The sequence below is a fragment of the Arachis duranensis genome, chromosome 1, assembly GCF_000817695.3.
Source record: "Arachis duranensis cultivar V14167 chromosome 1, aradu.V14167.gnm2.J7QH, whole genome shotgun sequence".
Lineage (NCBI taxonomy): Eukaryota > Viridiplantae > Streptophyta > Magnoliopsida > Fabales > Fabaceae > Arachis > Arachis duranensis.
The window spans coordinates 17,018,955-17,040,455 of NC_029772.3; the positions used below are offsets into that span (position 1 = coordinate 17,018,955).

The following is a 21,501-nucleotide window of genomic DNA, read 5'->3' on the forward strand; positions in this document are numbered from 1 at the left end:
TATAAACAATAATGTAGTATTGTCACATGTGTCATTATTTAATTGACAACATGTCTGATTTGACTAACGAAATATTTTAGCGATTAATTTAATTAAAAAATTTCTAAAATCAATTTAAAAAATAAATTATTTTAAAAACGAAATTAAATATTAATCTCTATAATATTTGGAATCTGAATTTGTCCGCCTTTTGATTTGCAGAGTGGAGCAGAAAGTTTCAGGAGCTTGAAGAATGTGATGGGATTCTTGGCATTGAGCTGTGCGGCTCTTGTTTTCATCATCTAAACACCACACACTCCTTTTGCTGTTGTCATATTCTTGTATAATTCCTTTTTATCTTTTTAAATTTTTCTTTGGGCCCTGCTATGGGCATACATTACATTTATTTACATTGTTTGCTTGTATCATTTTGTTCTTAAGGTTATTATCATTATCATTATAATTATTAATCTCAATAATGCTTGGCCTTTCGGTTGGTTCGATCATTTTGGTTTGTGCATTACTCTTTGAGTTGCTTTAAGGTTCAATGTCATGATGATTTTTAGGCTTTAACGACTTATGATTATGACTTATAAGTGGTTGCATTGCACACACTTGCCCTATCGTTTAGAGTGAAAGCGAAGGAAAGAAAATAATATGTGCTAGCATGAGGCTACTTTTTGTCAAAGAAAAAAAAAAAAGAGTGTGAGGAGGCCAGTAAATTTTGTGTTTTGTAATCATTAATTGATTATCAATAGTATTTTTAATAGTGTGAAATTACATCTAATAGTAAGAGATTACTCTTTTTTTTTATGGTTAAGTATTCGTTAAATTGTTAAAAAATGCTGATTTCTAGACTTTAATGAGTCAATATTGTTGCAATATAATACGAATACTAAATTATATTGAATAGAAAGCTCAAGCAAAATTCTTTTCTCTTCTTGGAATGGTTTGGAAACAGTTTTATCCTTAGTTTACTTTTTTAAGTGGAATTAAAGGAGAACATGTCAATTAAACAAAAGTACATAGGATAAGTAGGTTTATGAAAAGTCATTCTTATTATTATTGTCAAAATAGTTTCTAAAAAATTATACCTGCTTTAATTTTGTTGTCAAAACATTGGAGCATCAAATCGGTCCTAATTTATGTCGCGCATCATCTTCTAAGCTCTTAGAAGTTAGAACCAATATAATTCGGTTATATTTTTTGGTGATTAATTTAATGCATTAATCTTTCAATAATGAACCTGACACACGTGATTTCTAAAGACCATTTCAATAATGAACCCTAAACCATTTTACATATCAATAATTTTTGGTAGATGATGAACGGATAATTTATACACTTTTTAACATTGTTTTTAAGTAGTTTTTAATAAGATCTAGCTATTTTTAGGGATGTTTTCATTGATTTTTATGCTAAATTCACATTTCTGGACTTTACTATGAGTTTGTGTATTTTTCTGTGATTTCAGGTATTTTCTGACTGAAATTAAGGGACCTGAGCAAAACTCTGATAAAATGCTGACAAAGGACTGCTGATGCTGTTGGATTCTGACCTCTCTGCACTCGAAATGGATTTTCTGGAGCTACAGAACTCCAAATGGTGCGCTCTCAACAACGTTGGAAAGTAGACATCTAGAGCTTTCCAGCAATATATAATAGTCCATACTTTATTCGAGATTAGACGATGCAAACTGGCGCTCAACGCCTATTCCATGCTGCATTCTAGAGTCAAACGCCAGAAACACGTCACAAACCAGAGTTAAACGCCAAAAACATGTTACAACTTGGCGTTTAAATCCAAAAGAAGCCTCTGCACGTGTAAAGCTCAAGCTCAGTCCAAGCACACACCAAGTGGGCCCCAGAAGTGGATTTATGCATCAATTACTTATTTCTGTAAACCCTAGTAGCTAGTCTAGTATAAATAGGACATTTTACTATTGTATTAGATATCTCTGGATTGTATTTTGATCCTTTGATCACGTTTTGGAGGCTGGCCTCTCGACCAAGCCTGGACCATCACTTATGTATTTTCAACGGTGGAGTTTCTACACACCATAGATTAAGGGTGTGGAGCTCTGCTGTACCTCGAGTTTCAATGCAATTACTACTATTTTCTATTCAATTCAGCTTATTCTTGTTCTAAGATATTCGTTGCACTTCAACATGATGAATGTGATGATCCGTGACACTCATCATCATTCTCACTTATGAACGCGTGACGGACAACTACTTCCGTTCTACCTTAGACCGAGCGCATATCTCTTGGATTCCTTGATCAGAATCTTCGTGGTATAAGATAGAATTGTTGGCGGCATTTATGAGAATTCAAAAAGTCTAAACATTGTCTGTGGTATTCCGAGTAGGATTCAGGGATTGAATGGCTGTGACGAGCTTCAAACTCACGATTGTTGGGCGTGATGACAAACGCAAAAGAATCAATGGATTCTATTCCGACATGATCGAGAACCGACAGATGATTAGCCGTACTGTGACAAGAGCATTTGGACCTTTTTCACTGAGAGGATGGGAAGTAGCCATTGACAATGGTGATGCCCTACATACAGCTTGCCATAGAAAGGAGTAAGAAGGATTGAAGGAAGGCAGTAGAAAAGCAGAGATCCAACAAGGACAAAGCATCTCCACACACTTATCTGAAATTCTCACCAATGATTTACATAAGTATTTCTATCTTTATTCTCTGTTTATTTATTATTACTATTCGAAAATTTCATAACCATTTATTATCCGCCTAACTGAGATTTACAAGATGACCATAGCTTGCTTCATACCAACAATCTCCGTGGGATCGACCCTTACTCGCGTAAGGTTTATTACTTGGACGACCCAGTGCACTTGCTGGTTAGTTGTGCGAAGTTGTGAAGAAAGTGCTGAGTTAGTAGATGCGCATACCAAGTTGAATGCCATTATTAGAGATCACAATTTTGTGCACCAAGTTTTTGGCGCCGTTGCCGGGGATTGTTCGAGTTTGGACAACTGACGGTTCATCTTGTTGCTCAGATTAGGTAATTTTCCTTTTGTTTTATTTTCAAAAAAAAAATTTCAAAAATCTTTCGAAAATTTATCACCTGTTTTCGAAAATTTTCAGAGTTTTTAAGAATGAATTCTATAGTTTCATGTAACATTTTGAAGCCTGGTTGGCTGTAAAGCCATGTCTAATTCCTGGACCGGAGCTTTAGACTAACATTACATGATTCCTGAAATTCTGATTGAGGACTTTGGATTCATTACTTCCTTTTTCCAAAATATGTTTTCGAAAAAAAATATAAAATAAAATCCAAAAAAATGTAGAAAATCATAAAATCAAAAATATTTTGTGTTTCTTGTTTGAGTCTTGAGTCAATTTTTAAGTTTGGTGTCAATTGTATGTTTTAAAAAAAATTTTGCATTTTTTTTCGAAAATTAATGCATGTGTTCTTCATGATCTTCAAGTTGTTCTTGACAAGTCTTCTTGTTTGATCTTTAATTTTTCTTGTTTTGTGTCTTTTGTTGTTTTTTTTTATACGCATTTTTGCATTCATAGTGTCTAAGCATTGAAAATTTCTAAGTTTGGTGTCTTGCATGTTTTTCTTTTCTTGAAAATTTTCAAAAATAAGTTCTTGATGTTCATCATGATCTTCAAAGTGTTCTTGGTGTTCATCTTGACATTCATAGTGTTCTTGCATGCATCATGAGTTTTGATTCATAAATTTCATGTTGTGAGTCATTTTTATGTTTTTCTCTCTCATCATTAAAAATTCAAAAATAAAAAAATATATTTTCCTTATTTTGCTCATAATTTTCGAAAATTTGAGTTGACTTAGTCAAAATTTTTTAAAACTTAGCTATTTCTTATAAGTCAAGTCAAATTTTCAATTTTTAAAATCCTATCTTTTTCAAAAATCAAATCTTTTTCATTCTTCTTTTATGATTTTCGAAAATTTAAAAATATTTTTCAAAATATTTTTCTTAATTTTATTTCAATTTTTCGAAAACTTCACTAATAATTAATGTGATTGATTCAAAAATTTGAAGTTTGTTACTTTCTTGTTAAGAAAGGTTCAATCTTTAAATTCTAGAATCATATCTTTTAGTTTCTTGTTAGTCAAGTAATCAATTTTAATTTTAAAAATCAAATCTTTTTCAAAATATCTTTTTAATCATATCTTCTCAAATGATATCTTTTTCAAAAATTTGATTTCAAAATATTTTTTCTAACTTCTTATCTTTTCAAAATTGATTTTCAAATCTTTTTTAACTAACTAATTGACTTTTTGTTTGTTTCTTATCTTTTTCAAAACCACCTAACTACTTTTCTCTCTCTAATTTTCGAAAATTACCTTCCTCTTTTTCAAAATTCTTTTAATTAACTAATTATTTCAAATTTTAATTTTAATTTTATTTCTTCCTTTAATTTTCGAAAATCACTAACTTATTTTTCAAAATTAATTTTCGAAATTCTCTCCCTCTCATCTTCTTCTATTTATTTATTTATTTATTTACTAACACTTCTCTTCATCTCAAGAATTTGAACCTATCTTCACCCTTGTGTTTGGATTCTTACCTTTTCCTTATTCTATTCCTTTCTTCTTCTACTAACATAAAGGAATCTCTCTACTGTGGTAAAGAGGATCCCTATTATTATTTTCTGTTCCCTTATTTTCCATATGAGCAGGAGCAAGGACAAGAATATTCTTGTTGAGGCAGATCCTGAACCTGAAAGGACTCTGAAGAGAAAACTAAGAGAAGCTAAATTACAACAATCCAGAGACAACCTTACAGAAATTTTCGAAAAGGAAGAGGAGATGGCAGCCAAAAATAATAATGCAAGGAGGATGCTTGATGACTATACTACACCTACTTCCAAATTTGATGGAAGAAGCATCTCAATCCCTGCCATTGGAGCAAACAATTTTGAGCTGAAACCTCAACTAGTTGCTCTACTCCAACAGAACTGCAAGTTCCATGGACTTCCATCAGAAGATCCCTACCAGTTTTTAACTGAGTTCTTGCAAATCTGTGAGACTGTTAAGACTAATAGAGTAGATTCTGAAGTCTACAGGCTCATACTTTTCCCTTTTGCTGTAAGAGACAGAGCTAGAATATGGTTGGATTCACAACCTAAAGATAGCCTGGACTCTTGAGATAAGCTGGTCACGGCCTTCTTGGCTAAGTTCTTTCCTCCTCAAAAGCTGAGCAAGCTTAGAGTGGATGTTCAGAGCTTCAAACAGAAAGATGGTGAATCCCTCTATAAAGCTTGGGAAAGATACAAGCAGATGACCAAAACGTGTCCTTTTGACATGCTTTCAGAGTGGACCATTTTGGATATATTCTATTATGGCCTATCTGAGTTCTCTAAGATGTCACTAGACCATTCTGCAGGTGGATTCATTCACCTAAAGAAAATTTCTGCAGAAGCTCAAGAACTCATTGACATGGTTGCAAATAACCAGTTCATGTACACTTCTGAGAAGAATTCTGTGAGTAATGGGATGCCTCAGAGGAAGAGAGTTCTTGAAATTGATGCTCTGAATGCCATATTAGCTCAGAATAAAATGTTGACTCAGCAAGTCAACATGATTTCTCAAAGTATGAATGGATGGCAAAATGCATCCAACAGTACTAAAGAGGCATCTTTTGAAGAAGAAGCTTATGATCCTGATAACCCTGCAATAGCAGAGGTAAATTACATGGGTGAACCTTATGGAAACACCTATAATTCATCATGGAGAAATCATCCAAATTTTTCATGGAAGGATCAACAAAAGCCTCAACAAGGCTTTAATAATGGTGGAAGAAATAGGCTCAACAACAGCAAGTCTTTTCCATCATCTTCTCAGCAACAGACAGAGAATTCTGAGCAGAGCTCCTCTAGCTTAGCAAACATAGTCTCTGATCTGTCTAAGGCCACTTTAAATTTCATGAGTGAAACAAGGTCCTCCATCAGAAATTTGGAGGCACAAGTGGGGCAACTGAGTAAGAAAGTCACTGAAACTCCTCCTAGTACTCTCCTAAGCAATACTGAAGAGAATCCAAAAAGAGAGTGCAAGGCCATTGATATAATCAACATGGCCGAACCTAGAGAGGAAGGTGAGGACGTGAATCCCAATGAGGAAGACCTCATGGGACATCTCTCAAGCAAGAAAGAGTTCCCTATAGAGGACCCAAAAGAATCTGAAGGTCATATAGAGACCATAGAGATTCCATTAAACCTCCTTCTGCCATTCATGAGCTCTGAAGACTATTCTTCCTCTAAAGAGGATAAAGATGTAACTGGAGAGCAAGTTGCTCAATATCTGGGAGCCATCATGAAACTGAAAGCGAAGTTGTTTGGTAATGAGACTTGGGAAGGTGAACCTCCCTTGCTCATTAGTGAACTAGATACTTGGGTTCAGCAAACTCTACCTCAAAAGAGACAAGATCTTGGTAAATTCTTAATATCATGTACCATGGGCACCATGACCTTTGAGAAGGCTCTGTGTAACCTAGGGTCAGGCATAAATCTTATGCCACTCTCTGTAATGGAGAAGCGGGGATCATTGAGGTACAACCTGTCATATTCTCATTAGAGATGGCAGACGGATCACAAAGACAAGCTTATGGATTGGTAGAGGACGTGTTAGTGAAGGTTGAAGGCCTTTACATCCCTGCTGATTTCATAATCTTAGACACTAGGAAGGAGGAGGATGAATACATCATCCTTGGAAGACCATTCCTAGCCACAGCAGGAGCTGTGATTGATGTTGACAGAGGAAAGCTAGTTCTTCAATTAAATGGGAACTACCTTGTGTTTAAAGCTCAAGGATCTTCTTCTACAACCATGGAGAGGAAGCATGAAAAGCTTCTCTCAGTACAGAGTCAAACAAAGCCCCCACAATCAAACTCTAAGTTTGAATCCTCACATCCAAACTATAAGTTTGGTGTTGGGAGTCTACAACATTGACCTGATCACCTGTGAGGCTCCATGAGAACCTACTGTCAAGCTATTGACATTAAAGGAGCGCTTATTGGGAGGCAACCCAATTTTTATTTATCTAATTCTATTTTTATTTTATTGTTCTTTTATGTTTTATTAGATTCATGATCATGTGGAGTCACAAAATAAATACTAAAATTAAAAACAGAATCAAAAACAGCAGAAGAAATAGCACACCCTAGAGGAAGGGCTTACTGGCGTTTAAACGCCAGTAAGGAGCATGTGCCTGGCGTTCAACGCTAGAACAGAGCATGGATCTGGCGTTGAACGCCAGAAACATGCAGCAATCTGGCGTTTAAATGCCAGGATTGCACATTGAGGAAAGCTGGTGTTCAACACCAGAAACATGCTGCAGACTGGCGTTGAATGCCCAAAACAAGCATAGAACTGGCATTTAACGCCAGAAACAAGCATCAATCTGGAATTAAACGCCAGGATTGTATGCAGAGGGCATTTTACACGCCTCATTAGTGCAGGGATGTAAATCCTTGACACCTCAGGATCTGTGGACCCATAGGATCATCTCAGGACCTGTGGACCCCACAGGATCCCCACCTACCTCAATCTCTCTTCATCATAACCTCTTCACCACTCACATCCATCCGCTCTTTCCCACCCAAACCTACCCTAAATGGCCGAATACACACCTTTCTCCCTTTCCTCCATATCTTCTTCTTCTTCTTCTTCTTCTATTCTTTCTTCTTTTGCTCGAGGGCGAGCAACATTCTAGTGGTAAAAGCATAGCTTTTTATTTTTTCATAACCATTAATGGCACCTAAGGCCGGAAAAACCTCTAGAAAGAGGAAAGGGAAGACAAAAGCTTCCACCTCCGAGTCATGAGAGATGGAGAGATTCATCTCAAGGGTCCATAGCTCAGTAGTAGAGCATTTGACTGCACATTAAGAGAGCCCATTCATGGACCTCAATAAGAGCATGAGGAATTCCCTCATCTAGAAATCCATGAGATACCTCAGGGGATACATTTTCTTCCACACAATTATTGGGAGCAACTAAGAATAGGAGCACCAAAATCACTAGGGATCAAGCAACAAAGACAAGGAAGAGACATAGAGGAGCTCAAAAAGCACCATTGGTCCTTCAAGAAGGCGCCACCCTCACTAAGGTGGACTCATTCCTTAACTTCCTTGTTCTTAATTCTCTGTTTTTCGATTTTATGCTATATGTTTGTCTATGTTTTGAGTCTTTTCTACATGATCATTAGTATTTAGTAACTATGTCTTAAGGCTATGAATAATTCTATGAATCCTTCACCTTTCTTAAATGAAAAATATTTTTAATACAAAAGAACAAGAAGTACATGAGTTTTGAATTCATCCTTGAAATTAGTTTAATTATATTGATGTGGTGACAATACCTTTTGTTTTCTGAATGAATGCTTGAACAGCGGCATATTTTTTATCTTGTTGTTTATGAATGTTAAAATTGTTAGCTCTTGAAAGAATGATGAACAAGAAAAATGTTATTGATGATCTGAAAAATAAAAAAAAAATTGATTCTTGAAGCAAGAAAAAGCAGTGAAGAACAAAGCTTGAAAAAAAAAAGTGGCAAAAAAAATATAAAAAAAAGCAAGCAGAAAAAAGTCAATAGCCCTTAAAACCAAAAGGCAAGGGTAAAAAGGATCCGAGGCTTTGAGAATCAATGAATAGGAGGGCCCAAGGAAGTAAATCCAGGCCTAAGCGGCTAAATCAAGCTATCCCTAACCATGTGCTTGTGGCATGCAGGTCCAAGTGAAAAGCTTGAGACTTAGTGGTTAAAGTCGTGATCCAAAGAAAAAAAAGTGTGCTTAAGAGCTCTGGACACCTCTAACTAGGGACTTTAGCAAAGCTGAGTCACAATCTGAAAAGGTTCACCCAATCATGTGTCTGTGGCATTTATGTATCCGGTGGTAATACTGGAAAACAAAGTGCTTAGGGCCACGGCCAAGACTCATAAAAGTAGCTTTGTTCAAGAATCAACATACTTAACTAGGAGAATCAATTAACACTATCTGAACTCTGAGTTCTTATAGAAGCCAATCATTCTGAACTTGAAAGGATAAAGTGAGATGCCAAAACTGTTCAGAAACAAAAAGTTACACGTCCCGCTCATCTAATTAGAACTAATATTCATTGATATTTTGGGATTTATAGTATATTCTCTTCTTTTTATCCTATTTGATTTTCAGTTGCTTGGGGACAAGCAACAATTTAAGTTTGGTGTTGTGATGAGTGGATAATTTATACGCTTTTTGGCATTATTTTTAGTAAGATCTATCTACTTTTAGGGATGTTTTCATTGGTTTTTACGCTAAATTCACATTTCTGGACTTTACTATGAGTTTGTGTGTTTTTTGTGATTTCAGGTATTTTCTGGCTGAAATTGAGGAACCTGAGCAAAACTCTGATAAAAGGCTGACAAAGGACTGCTGATGCTATTGGATTCTGACCTCCTTGCACTCAAAATAGATTTTCTGGAGCTAGAAAACTCCAAATGGTGCGCTCTCAACAGTGTTGGAAAGTAGACATCCAAAACTTTCCAGCAATATATAATAATTCATACTTTATTCGAGATTAGATGATGCAAACTGGCGCTCAACGCCAGTTCCAAGCTGCATTCTAGAGTCAAACGCCAGAAACACGTCACAAACCAGACTTAAACGCCAAAAACACGTTACAACTTGGCATTTAACTCCAAAAGAAGCCTCTGCACGTGTAAAGCTCAAGCTCAGCCCAAGCACACACCAAGTGGGTCCCGGAAGTGGATTTATGCATCAATTACTTTTTTCTGTAAACCCTAGTAGCTAGTCTAGTATAAATAGAACATTTTACTATTGTATTAGATATCTCTGGATTGTATTTTGATCCTTTGATCATGTTTTGGAGGCTGGCCTCTCGGCCATGCCTGGACCATCACTTATGTATTTTCAACGGTGGAGTTTCTACACACCATAGTGTGTTGAGCTCTGCTGTACCTCGAGTTTCAATGCAATTACTACTATTTTCTATTCAATTCAGCTTATTCTTGTTCTAAGATATTCGTTGCACTTCAACATGATGAATGTGATGATCCGTGATACTCATCATCATTCTCACTTATGAACACGTGACTGACAACCACTTCTGTTCTACCTTAGACCGAGCGCATATCTCTTGGATTCCTTGATCAGAATCTTTGGGGTATAAGCTAGAATTGTTGGCGGCATTCATGAGAATCCAAAAAGTATAAACCTTGTCTGTGGTATTCCGAGTAGGATTCAGGGATTGAATGGCTGTGACGAGCTTCAAACTCACGATTGTTGGGCGTGATGACAAACGCAAAAGAATCAATGGATTCTATTCCGATATGATCGAGAACCGACAAATGATTAGTTGTGCTGTGACAAGAGCATTTGGACATTTTTCACTGAGAGGATGAGAAGTAGCCATTGACAACGGTGATGCCCTACATACAGCTTGCAATGGAAAGGAGTAAGAAGGATTGAAGGAAGGCAATAGGAAAGCAGAGATCCAACAGGGACAAAGCATATCCACACACTTATCTGAAATTCTCACCAATGATTTACATAAGTATTTCTATCTTTATTATCTGTTTATTTATTATTACTATTCGAAAATTCCATAACCATTTATTATCCGCCTAACTGAGATTTACAAGATGACCATAGCTTGCTTCACACCAACAATCTCCGTGGGATCGACCCTTACTCGCGTAAGGTTTATTACTTGGACGACCCAGTGCACTTGCTGGTTAGTTGTGCGAAGTTGTGAAGAAAGTGTTGAGTTAGTAGATGCGCATACCAAGTTGAATGCCATTATTAGAGATCACAATTTCGTGCACTAGTAGACAAAAATAATTAGATAATTTAAAATTATTTTATTTAGTATTTATTAATTATTATTAAAAAATCATATAATTTTGAATATTATAAATATATCATTATAAATATTATGTTAACTAAGATAACTTTAAGAATTATTTTTTAATATTATTGTTTATATATGTTAATGTTGTACCTATTATGTAGGTTTTTATGTTTCTTGATCAAATGCAGATATATTTGACAATAGTTCAGTCTCTAAGACAACGTTTGGTTTATATATTGAGATAGGGATGAAAAATATAGATGATATGGGCCGTTACCAAATAAATCGGCTTTACGAGTTATAACTCGGCTGAGCTGTTACAAAACGTTTCGAACGTTACGAATAAGCCATTAATTGAAATAATTGCCTAATAAAGACGATGATAAAACACTATGTAACGGTTGATACTCAAATATAAAAAAAGGTAAGATGTCATATTCTCGGATATAGAAAAAATACATAAAACTAACTGATGAGCGGATAATTTATACGCTTTTTGACATTGTTTTTAGGTAGTTTTTAGTATGTTTTAGTTACTTTTTAGTATATTTTTATTAGTTTTTATGCAAAAATCACATTTCTGGACTTTACTATGATTTTGTGTGTTTTTCTGCGATTTCAGGTATTTTCTTGCTGAAATTGAGGGACCTGAGCAAAAATCTGATTCAGAGGCTGAGAAAGGACTGCAGATGCTGTTGCACTCGAAGTGGATTTTCTGGAGCTACAGAAGTCTAATTGGTGTGCTCTCAATTGAGTTGGAAAGTAGACATCTTGGGCTTTCCAACAATGTATAATAGTCCATACTTTGCCCGAGATTTGATAGTCCAAAATGGCATCTAAACGCCCACCAAAGACCCTTTTCTGGCGTAAAACGCCAGAACTGGCACCAAAGCTGGAGTTAAACGCCCAAATTGGCACTCAAGCTGGCGTTTAACTCCAAGAAGAGCCTATGCACGTGAAAGCTTCAATGCTCAGCCCAAGCACACATCAAGTGGGCCCCAGAAGTGGATTTCTGCATTATCTGCACTTAGTTACTCATTTTCTGTAAACCTAGTTTACTAGTTTAGTATAAATAGCACTTTTTACTATTGTATTCATATCTTTGGACCACTTTTCAATCCTTTGATAAGGTCTTCTTCCCCTGTTTTTGAATTCTTATGCCATTTGGGAGGCTGGCCATTCGGCCACGCCTAGACCTTTTGTTCTTTTGTATTTTCAACGGTGGAGTTTCTACACCTCATAGATTAAGGTGAGGAGCTCTGCTGTTCCTCATGAATTAATGCAAGTACTATTTTCTTTCTTTCAATTCACGCCTACTTCTTCTCCAAGATATACTCTCGTACTTAATTCAGTTAAATCAGACTGAAGGGGTGATCTGTGACAATCACCCACTATCTTCAGCACTTGCTTAGCTAAGATCCGCGTGCCTGACAACCACAAGCAGTCTACATGATGTTCAATATAGTCATTGGACACCAGCTGGAGTATAATCTCTTTGGTCTCTGATCCATGCGTTTGACTAGCATCTCCTGACAACAAAGCATTCAAATCAGTGAGATTAGAACCTTCGTGGTATAGGCTAGAAACGATTGGCAGCATTCCTGAGATCCAGAAAGTTTAAACCTTGTCTGTAGTATTCCGAGTAGGATCTGGGAGGGGATGACTGTGACGAGCTTCAAACTCGCGACTGTTGGGCGCAGTGACAGTGCGCAAAAGGATCAATGGATCTTATTCCGACACAAGTGAGAACCGACAGATAATTAGCCCTGCGGTGAGAACCGTAGCTGGACCATTTTTACTGAGAGAACGGATGGTAGCCATTGAGCACGGTGATCCACCAACTTACAGCTTGCCATGGAAGGGAGTGCGCATGATTGGACAAAGACAATAGGAAAGTAGAAGTTCATAAGCAACAAAGCATCTCCAAATGCTTATCTAAAATTCCCACCAATGAATTACATAAGTATCTCTACCTTATTTTATGTTTTATTTATCTTTTAATTATCAACACCTCATAACCATTTGAATCCGCCTGACTGAGATTTACAAGATGACCATAGCTTGCTTCAAGCCGACAATCTCTGTGGGATCGACCCTTACTCACGTACAGTATTACTTGGACGACCCAGTGCACTTGCTAGTTAGTTGTGCGGAGTTGTGAAAAGTGTGATCACAATTTCGTGCACTACTAACTTAAGCATCGGAGTGCCTTTTGCAGGTACACTCCCCCGTGTTCATATTGCTCGCAATAAGGAATATCTTCGGACGAAAAGCTCAGATTCTTCAAGTTCTAAGCTCAGCGCAGAGGAATTAACTCGGTGGCGATTCTTAAGAACCGAAGTTAAGCCCAGACAGGTGATCCAGAACAAATTGGCGCCCACCGTGGGGCCGAGAGCACAAAAAAATCCCTCTTACTCACCGGTCTCAAATTCTCACGCGTTAATTCATGGCCAACGCGCCCTCTCCTACTCCATTCAAACTTCTTCGGATGGTAACAGAGCTTCAACAAGCAAACCAACGTATGGCGGAGGCCAACCAGCGAATGACAAAGGAAAATCAAAGAATGGCCAACCAAATTGCCAAGCTAGCTAACGCTCGGGTTGAAAATAATAATAATCATCGTGAACACCTGGAGGACGAGGAGCACCAGTCTGGGCCAACACACATCTCTGAAACCCCTCGAAACGAGGGGACTCGGGGAGATGATGAGACTCGGCACAACAAGGAGACGCAACCATAGAACGTAAATGCCGAGCTTGACAACTCTGTTGGACCCTTTACAGCCGACGTAATGAACTTTGAGCTACATAGGAGGTTCACTCTGCCAACAACCTTAACGCCCTATGATGAGTTGGGAGATCTAAAGAAATATATAAAAAAATTCATATCTATAATGATCGTGAATGGTGCTTCTGACAAAGTTTTATGCCGATGTTTTCCTTCTTATTTAGATGGTCTTGCACTTGATTGGTTTTGTTCTTTGCCTGTAGATTCAATTTCTAGTTTTCAGGAATTAATAAAGCTCTTCAAGGATCATTTTGCTGGCTCTGCTATTTATTTGCATGACTCTGACTATCTAAACACTATAAAACAGGGACAAAATGAAAGCCTCAAGGACTATATGACACGCTTCACAAAGGTGGCAATGACTATACCAGACCTCCATCCCGAGGTACACCTGCATGCGATTAAAAGTGGCCTTCGGCCAGGCAAGTTCCAGTAATATATCACTGTTGCCAAACTAAAAACCTTGGACGGATTTCGTGAGAAAGTGAAAGGGCAAATTGATATTAAAGAGTTACGTCAAGCTCGGAGATCAGATAAGACCAGTACAAGGAAGATGACAAGGCTCGGTAAAATAAGAAAAATTTCAAATTAACGCCAAGATACGAGAGCTATACTCAATTCAATACAAAGAGGGATGACATAATTAAAGAAATTCTCAACTCCAAGCTGATCAAACCACCTAGGAGGGCCAGAACTTACCAAGACACAAAAAACGTAGACAAATCCAAATATTGTAGCTTCCATCAAAAGCACGGTCATATAACCGATGAATGCATTATTGCTAAGGACCTGCTAGAGCCTTTAGCTCGGCAAGGTCACCTAGACAAATACATCGGCGGACATACTACACAGATGCCCCCTTATTTAACTGACAACACATCGGCGGGACAACACTCCAGAGACAAGGAAAAGGCGACTTCAAGTAATCCTGACCAACCCCGAGGTGTAATTAATTGTATTTCTGGTGGTTTTGCAGGTGAAGGAACTACAAGTTCGGCCCGAAAATGTTCATACCGAGCAATGTTTTCTATCGAAGGTGGTAATGCTCAAGATCTATCACCACCACATCTATGGCAGATGACGTTCAAAGCGTCCAATCTTATCACGACCACTCCAACCTTATACGACCTTCTGGTACGCAAAATACTATTGGATCCAGGAAGTAGCGCGGACGTCCTCTTCTACTCAACCTTCCAAAAAATGAAGCTCAGTGACAAGATCCTCCAACCTTCTACAGGAGATCTGGTCAGGTTTTCAGGTGAACGCATCCCTATGCTAGGATCTATGTGGCTAAAAATCACACTGGGTACGCATCCCATATCAAAAACCTATGATATACAATATTTAGTGGTTGACTGCTTTAGCCCATATAATCTGATACTTGGTCACCCCTTTTTAAACAAATTCGGTGCCATAGTATCTACTATTCATCTCTGTGCAAAGTTTCATGTGCAGGACGACGTTGTTGCCACCATTCATAGTGACCATAGAGAAGCTCGCCAATGCTATAATATCAGCCTTAAGCATGTCAACCGTCCTATAGCGACACAAGTGAACAACATCCACAACATCCGCGAATCAACAAATTTATCATATCTCGATCCTATAGTCGAGTTCCTTGAAAGGCCAACACCTACAGAGGATTTGCAAAAAGTATATTTTGACACTAACTCAGAAAAATTTACATACGTAGGTACCACACTCAGCCCCGAGAAGAAGATCAGAATGCAAAAGTTTCTATCTCAAAATGCCGATCTGTTTGCTTGGACACCCGCTGATATGCCAAGGATTGATCTCAAGGTTATATCACACAAGCTGGCATTAAATCCATTAATAAAACATGTAGCTCAGAAAAAAAGGAACTTGGGCGACCAAAAAAGGCAAGCGTCCTTGGAGGAAACCAAAAAGCTACTTCATGTAGGTTTCATCAGAGAAATTCGGTTCACCACTTGGCTGGCGAACGTGGTTATGGTAAAAAAGACAAAATGGTAAATGGCGCATGTGTGTTGATTTCACTGATCTCAACAAAGCATGCCCCAAAGATGCTTACCCTCTACCCTCTATGGATTGTCTAGTTGATAATGCACCAGGTTACCAAACTTTGAGTTTTATGGATGCGTATTCTGGGTATAACCAGATCCTTATGCATCCATCCGACCAAAACAAAACTGCTTTTATTACTGCTAATGGTAATTACTGCTTTAATGTTATGCCTTTTGGACTTAAAAATGCAGGTACAACTTATCAACGGCTCATGGACAAGATCTTCGCCCACCAAATCAGAAAAAATCTGGAGGTATATGTCGATGACATGGTGGCGAAAACTAAGCTCGGCAATTACCATCTAGCGGACTTTTCAGAAATTTTCGGCCAAATCCGACAATATAAAATGCGACTAAATCTGGAGAAATGTGCGTTTGGAGTGCAGGGAGGAAAATTCCTCGGTTTCCTGCTAACAAATCGAGGAATTGAAACAAATCCAGAAAAGTGCCAAGCCATATTAAACATGGCGAGCCCACAAACCATAAAAGAAGTACAACGCCTCACAGGGAGACTCACCGCACTCTCAAGATTTTTACCATGCTTAGCCTCTAAATTATTTCACTTTTTCCAAACGCTTAAAAAGAAAAACAATTTCCAATAGAATGGAGAATGCGAGGTAGCATTTTTAGAAATAAAAATAATGATTTCAAAACCCCCGATTTTGCAAAAATCTCTTCCAGGAGAGGAACTTTATTTATACTTGTCTATTACTGATTGGGCAGTAAGTTCCGTACTTGTTACAGAAAGGGAGAAGGTACAACCGCCAATCTACTTCGTCAGCAAATCACTTCAGAACGCCGAACTTCGATATCCGAAGATTGAAAAGCTGGCACTGACATTGATTTTGACAGCTCGTCATCTCTGACCTTATTTCCAGAGCCATATCATCAATTTGCAAACTGACCAGCCCTTAAGACAATTGTTACACAAACCTGAACTGGCTGGCCAACTCATTAAGTGGTCGGTGGAGCTCTCTGAATTTTGACATTCGCTACAGAAGCAGAGGACTAATCAAGTCACAATATCTTGCCGATTTTCCTCACCGAGTTCACTGAATCAGACCCAAGAAATAACTCGGCAACATGGACGTTATATGTAGACGAATCATACAACCCTCAAGAATGCGGGGCAGGGGTTATTCTAGAGGATGGGAATGGCTTCGCTCTAGAACAATCCTTGCACTTTTCATTCAAAGCAAGTAACAATCAATTCGAGTATGAAGCGCTAATCGCTGGACTAAAGCTTGCATCCATCCTAAATATTTCCGAACTACAGGTATATTGTGATTCTTTGCTTGTCGTACAACAGGTAAATGGTATTTACCAGGTAAAAGATTCCTTACTAGTAAAATACCTTGATATCGTAAAAGGATTAATTTCAAAATTTCATAAGTGTGAACTACATCACATACCTCGGAAAAATAATCACCGAGCCGATATCTTGTCTAAACTTGCAAGTTCCCAGACGCCAACTTCCTCTTTATATAGATCCACATTACTTACACCAACTGTAGCTTTGACCAAGGTTTTGAGCTTAACTCAGGAAGAAGACTGGCGAAGACCTTACATAGAATACATAAAATCTGGGAACATCCCACCCGGTACCACAAATATAGCAAAATTCAAAAGAATGGCATCCTTCTTTATTGTCTATGATAATTGTGTGTACAGGCAAGGTTTTTCTCGATCTTTGTTGAAATGTCTTTCCAGGAATGAAGCCGAACTTGGACTGGCCGAAGCCCATGAAGGTATCTGTGGCACACACATTGGCGGCCGAAGTTTGTCCTCAATACTATTGCGCGCAGGATTTTATTGGCCAACAATCCAAAAGGACAGCACCAAAAAAGTTAGAACATGCCAGAATTGCCAAATGCATGGCAACATCACACACCTACTTGCTGAGGCCCTCCACAGTTCTGAGGCAACTTGGCCATTCCATCAATGGGAGTTTGATATTCTCGGTCCATTTCTATTAGCACCTGGCCAGGTAAAATTCTTAATAGTTGCAATAGATTATTTTTCAAAATGAATAGAAGCGCAGCCACTCACAATGATAACATCTCAACAAATGATTTCTTTTGTCTGGAAGTATAATCTGTCATTTCGGCATACCTCGGCACATTATCACTGATAATGGTCGCCAGTTTGCCGATCATAAATTCACTTCTTTTTTGCAGAATCTCAAAATCAAACAACACTTTTCATCAGTCGAACATCTGCAAACAAACGGATTAGCAGAGGCTGCAAATAAGATCATCTTACACGCGCTAAGGAAAAAGCTCGACGAGGCAAAAGGCCTCTGGTCCAAACTAATCCCTGAAATAATATGGGGATACAACACCACTGTACATTCAACAACTGGGGAGACACCTTTCAGATTGATGTATGGCTCAGAGGCAATGATTCCAGTGAAAATCTCTCAATCCTCAATCCGAGCATAATTTGATGATAATGCAGCGTCAAATCAGTCTAGGAGGCACAACCTAGATATGATTGAAGAAGTCCGATCCTCGGCAGCAATCTAACATCAAGCTTTACAACAGCGCATAGCTCGGCAATACAACAAGAAGCTCCAACCAAGAATGTTTCATCTCAACAACCTAGTGCTGAGGAAAACTGTGCAAGCCAGAAAACCTTCGAGCCACGAAAAATTAGCAGCAAATTGGGAAGGACCGTTCCGCATCAGAGAAGTGCTCGGCAAGGGGGCATATATGTTAGAAACCCTCGATGGTAATATTATACCAAATACTTGGAACATTTCCTCTTTAAAATTGTATTACAGTTAAAAGACAGGGACGAGCAAGTACTTTTTTTCCTACTGACAATATTTTTTCCCAAACTCGGATTTTGCTTGGAGAGATTTTAACGAGACTTGTCTACCTCGGATTTTGCTTGGAGAGATTTTAACGAGACTTGTCTACCTGCACCTTTTTAAAAAAAGGTTTCACAAAATAATATATTTCCCTCATTACTTGTCCATTGTTTACATACTCATCAAACTTATCTAATTGGCCTAATATGCCTCTAACAAACTCGGTTCAACCCGAACAATATATCATACGATATCAAATCACAAAGTCGGCTATTATTTTTCTGAGTCATGTTCCAACAAGGAATATTACAAACATAATCATAATTAACTAACTCACACCCAAAACAATGAGTATCAAAAATATGTCAAAGAAGTACACACAGTACTCTCATAATTAAACATCAAAGTTAAAATTGTCTTCACCAAAATACTTTAACAAATGACCAAACAAAACCACAAAGAAGAAACCATCAAACTTCTTTGTTGAGATTGTCCGCGCCATCCTCAGCAACTACTTCATCTTCAACCAAATTTTCATCTCGAACAATCTTCCCGGGATCCATTTTCGACAAATCCTGGTCAGGCAGCAAGAACTTCGCTTGGAGGACAGCCCGCTCGAAACCCTCTATGAAGGCATCCAAAATTTCAGTCTATTTTGACTTCTTCAGGTCCTTCATTTTAACAGAAACTTCCATTATTTGCTCCTGCAAACTTGCAAGCTCAGCATTCTTCTTCTTCAACAACTCAGACTCGTTTTCATACTTCTCCTTCATGGTACAAAGCTCTTTTTCCTTCTCTGAAACTTTTTCTTCTAATTCATCAATAACTTTTTTCTTCGTCCCAAGCTCCTCATTAAACTTGTTAGCTTCCTCAAACAACAGCAAAGACTTCCTATGCCTAATCTCCTGGCTACGCCTGAGACTTGCAATCCGCAATCCAACGACCTGAGAACAACGCACAATATTCATAACAAAAAAAAGCAAAAGCAACTGATCACCAACAAAAAATACACACTTATACCTGCATAAACTGGTCGATAGCGATATCACCAGCCTCCTCTACCACAGCCTTATTGGCATCAGACTGGCCGATATCATCAGTGATAAAAATGTATGTGCCATCCTTACTCCATAGAGAGGAACCTTCCCCACCCTCTGTAAAACCATGAAAATGTTTTTTATTTTCAACAAATCTAGGCAACTCTTCTAGGGGAACCCCCTTATCCCCTTCAGATAAATCGTCAGAATCTTCAACATCAATCGTACTCAACTTTCTCTTTTTTACGATAACCTTCCTACGACCTCGGCAAGGTTGATTAACCTCACTTTCCAACCCCACCTTATCCAGCTTCGAAGTCGACCATTCTTTCTCCAAATTTTTACTTTTAAAACGAGCCCTCAGGGTTGAAGCTGACACACCAGGATACTTCCCACCTGTAACAAGTAATTAACAGCAATATTAGGAACAGAACAACTTGAAATATACCGAAAATATAACAATACTTACTTATGTACTTAACCACAGAACTCCTATTGTCTTCCCAAGGGAGAAGATCAAAAACTGAAAACAAACTTGTTTCACAAACAGCCTCAACTAAGAACTCAATAATGCATTCGTTCTCCACACTAATACGCTCTGGACCCAGGATATGGTTTGGCTGCGACGACCAAAACAGGGGAAACTTCTCCCAAGATTTTCATCCAGATAGAAAGGAAAACAATCTTCAGAAGCCCTAACCTTTAAGAACATCTCTTTAAAGTCTTTAACAGAACACTTATACAGTTTAAATACATCAAACCCCGAGGTACTGTTTAAATTAACCCAGCTCCCTTTCCAGACCCCTTTAGCCTGGAACAAAGAAAAGAACAACTCCAAGGATGGCTTACACTCCAAAAAATCTAGCAAATTTTCAAAGCATTTTAAAAAAGCCCACCCATTTGGGTGAAGTTGGGAAAGTGCACAGTTTAGCTGCTTCAGAACAACACACTCAAAATCAGGGAAAGGCAGTTTCACATATAGTTCCTCAAGAACACAACTATGCATGAAGAAAAACTCCAAATCATTTCTTTTATGAAAAACTCGGTCTGATCTAGGACATGGGAGTAACTCTATACGAATTCCAGAACCTTTTCTAAGAATCTTGTTCAAATCAATCTCACCAACACTCTCAGCATCTACGAACAGAAACCCCATATCTTAACATCATCACTAACCCAAGTATATAAACCATCCTCTATCAAAGGTTGTTCCTTTTACAATTTTTCATTTCCCATTTTTTCCAGAAGAAGACAGAAAGACAAGGAAGAAACAGATAAGAAAGGGAGAACCGTACCTCTTTTGCTCATGCTGACTCAAAAGGTTTAGATAAAGGTTGATGAAAACCCTCCAGTTCACAATAAAACGAGCATGCAAAAACTGTTCTAATCCCTCACTCAACCCCAACCGTTAGATTTCATAATGAGATACTATTTCCAACACTCTAAGTAAATGTAAGGGTCAAACCACACATCATTCAAGAAAAGGGGGGTTTGGTTATTAATCAACATTTTACTCTTCATTCATTGCAACACGTGCACACACTACTTATTTTCGTTTTAATGAAGCATTTAAGCTTAGGGGCTAAACATGTTATGCAACTATTGACTTATAGCTCGACTTTCAATAAGCTCAACCTGCTTCATCAAAATGACAACAGGTCAAGATTAGCGGCTATGATACGGGCCGTTACCAAACAAATCGGCTTTACGAACTATAACTCGGCTGAGCTGTTACAAAACATTTCGAACGTTACAAATCAGCCATTAATTGAAATAATCACCTAATAAAGACGATGATAAAACACTATATAATGGTTGATACTCATATATAAAAAAGGTAAGATGTCATATCCTCGGATATAGAAAAAATACACAATACTAACTTAAGCATCGGAGTGCCTTTTGCAGGTACACTCCCCCGTGTTCATATTGCTCGCAACAAGGAATATCTTCGGATGAAAAGCTCGGATTCTTCAAGTTCTAAGCTCGGCGCGGAGGTATTA

At 37.9% G+C, this 21,501-nt stretch overlaps 2 protein-coding genes and 1 non-coding gene across 3 annotated transcripts in view; 1 reads left to right on the forward strand and 2 right to left on the reverse strand.

The window, feature by feature from the left end:
• Positions 1–485, forward strand: part of LOC107480636 (lysine-rich arabinogalactan protein 18) — a 1,334-nt gene extending 849 nt beyond the window's left edge. The window contains exon 2 of the mRNA XM_016100796.3: positions 202–485. Coding sequence (XP_015956282.1) covers positions 202–285 — 84 coding nt within the window. The 3' untranslated portion in view covers positions 286–485. The remainder of the gene's footprint in view (positions 1–201) is intronic.
• Positions 486–5,179: 4,694 nt separating this feature from the next.
• Positions 5,180–5,287, reverse strand: LOC127742725 (small nucleolar RNA R71). Its single transcript, XR_008004102.1, has one exon. It is a non-coding gene; the product is annotated as a small nucleolar RNA R71 (small nucleolar RNA).
• A 13,330-nt stretch (positions 5,288–18,617) lies between these two features.
• Positions 18,618–20,883, reverse strand: LOC110279243 (uncharacterized). The gene is made up of 3 exons (XM_021138422.2): positions 20,794–20,883; positions 19,482–19,894; positions 18,618–19,405 (listed from the first exon to the last, which is right to left on the reverse strand). Exons 1-3 carry the CDS (start codon positions 20,804–20,806, stop codon positions 19,112–19,114), a joined length of 720 nt encoding a protein of 239 aa, XP_020994081.1. The 5' UTR covers positions 20,807–20,883; the 3' UTR covers positions 18,618–19,111.
• Positions 20,884–21,501: the final 618 nt, after the last annotated feature.

Coding starts and splice junctions, on each gene's coding strand:
- LOC110279243 (XM_021138422.2), bottom strand. Junction 19,406..19,481: donor CTATCGACCAGTTTATGCAG/GTATAAGTGTGT, acceptor CGTTGTTCTCAG/GTCGTTGGATTGCGGATTGC.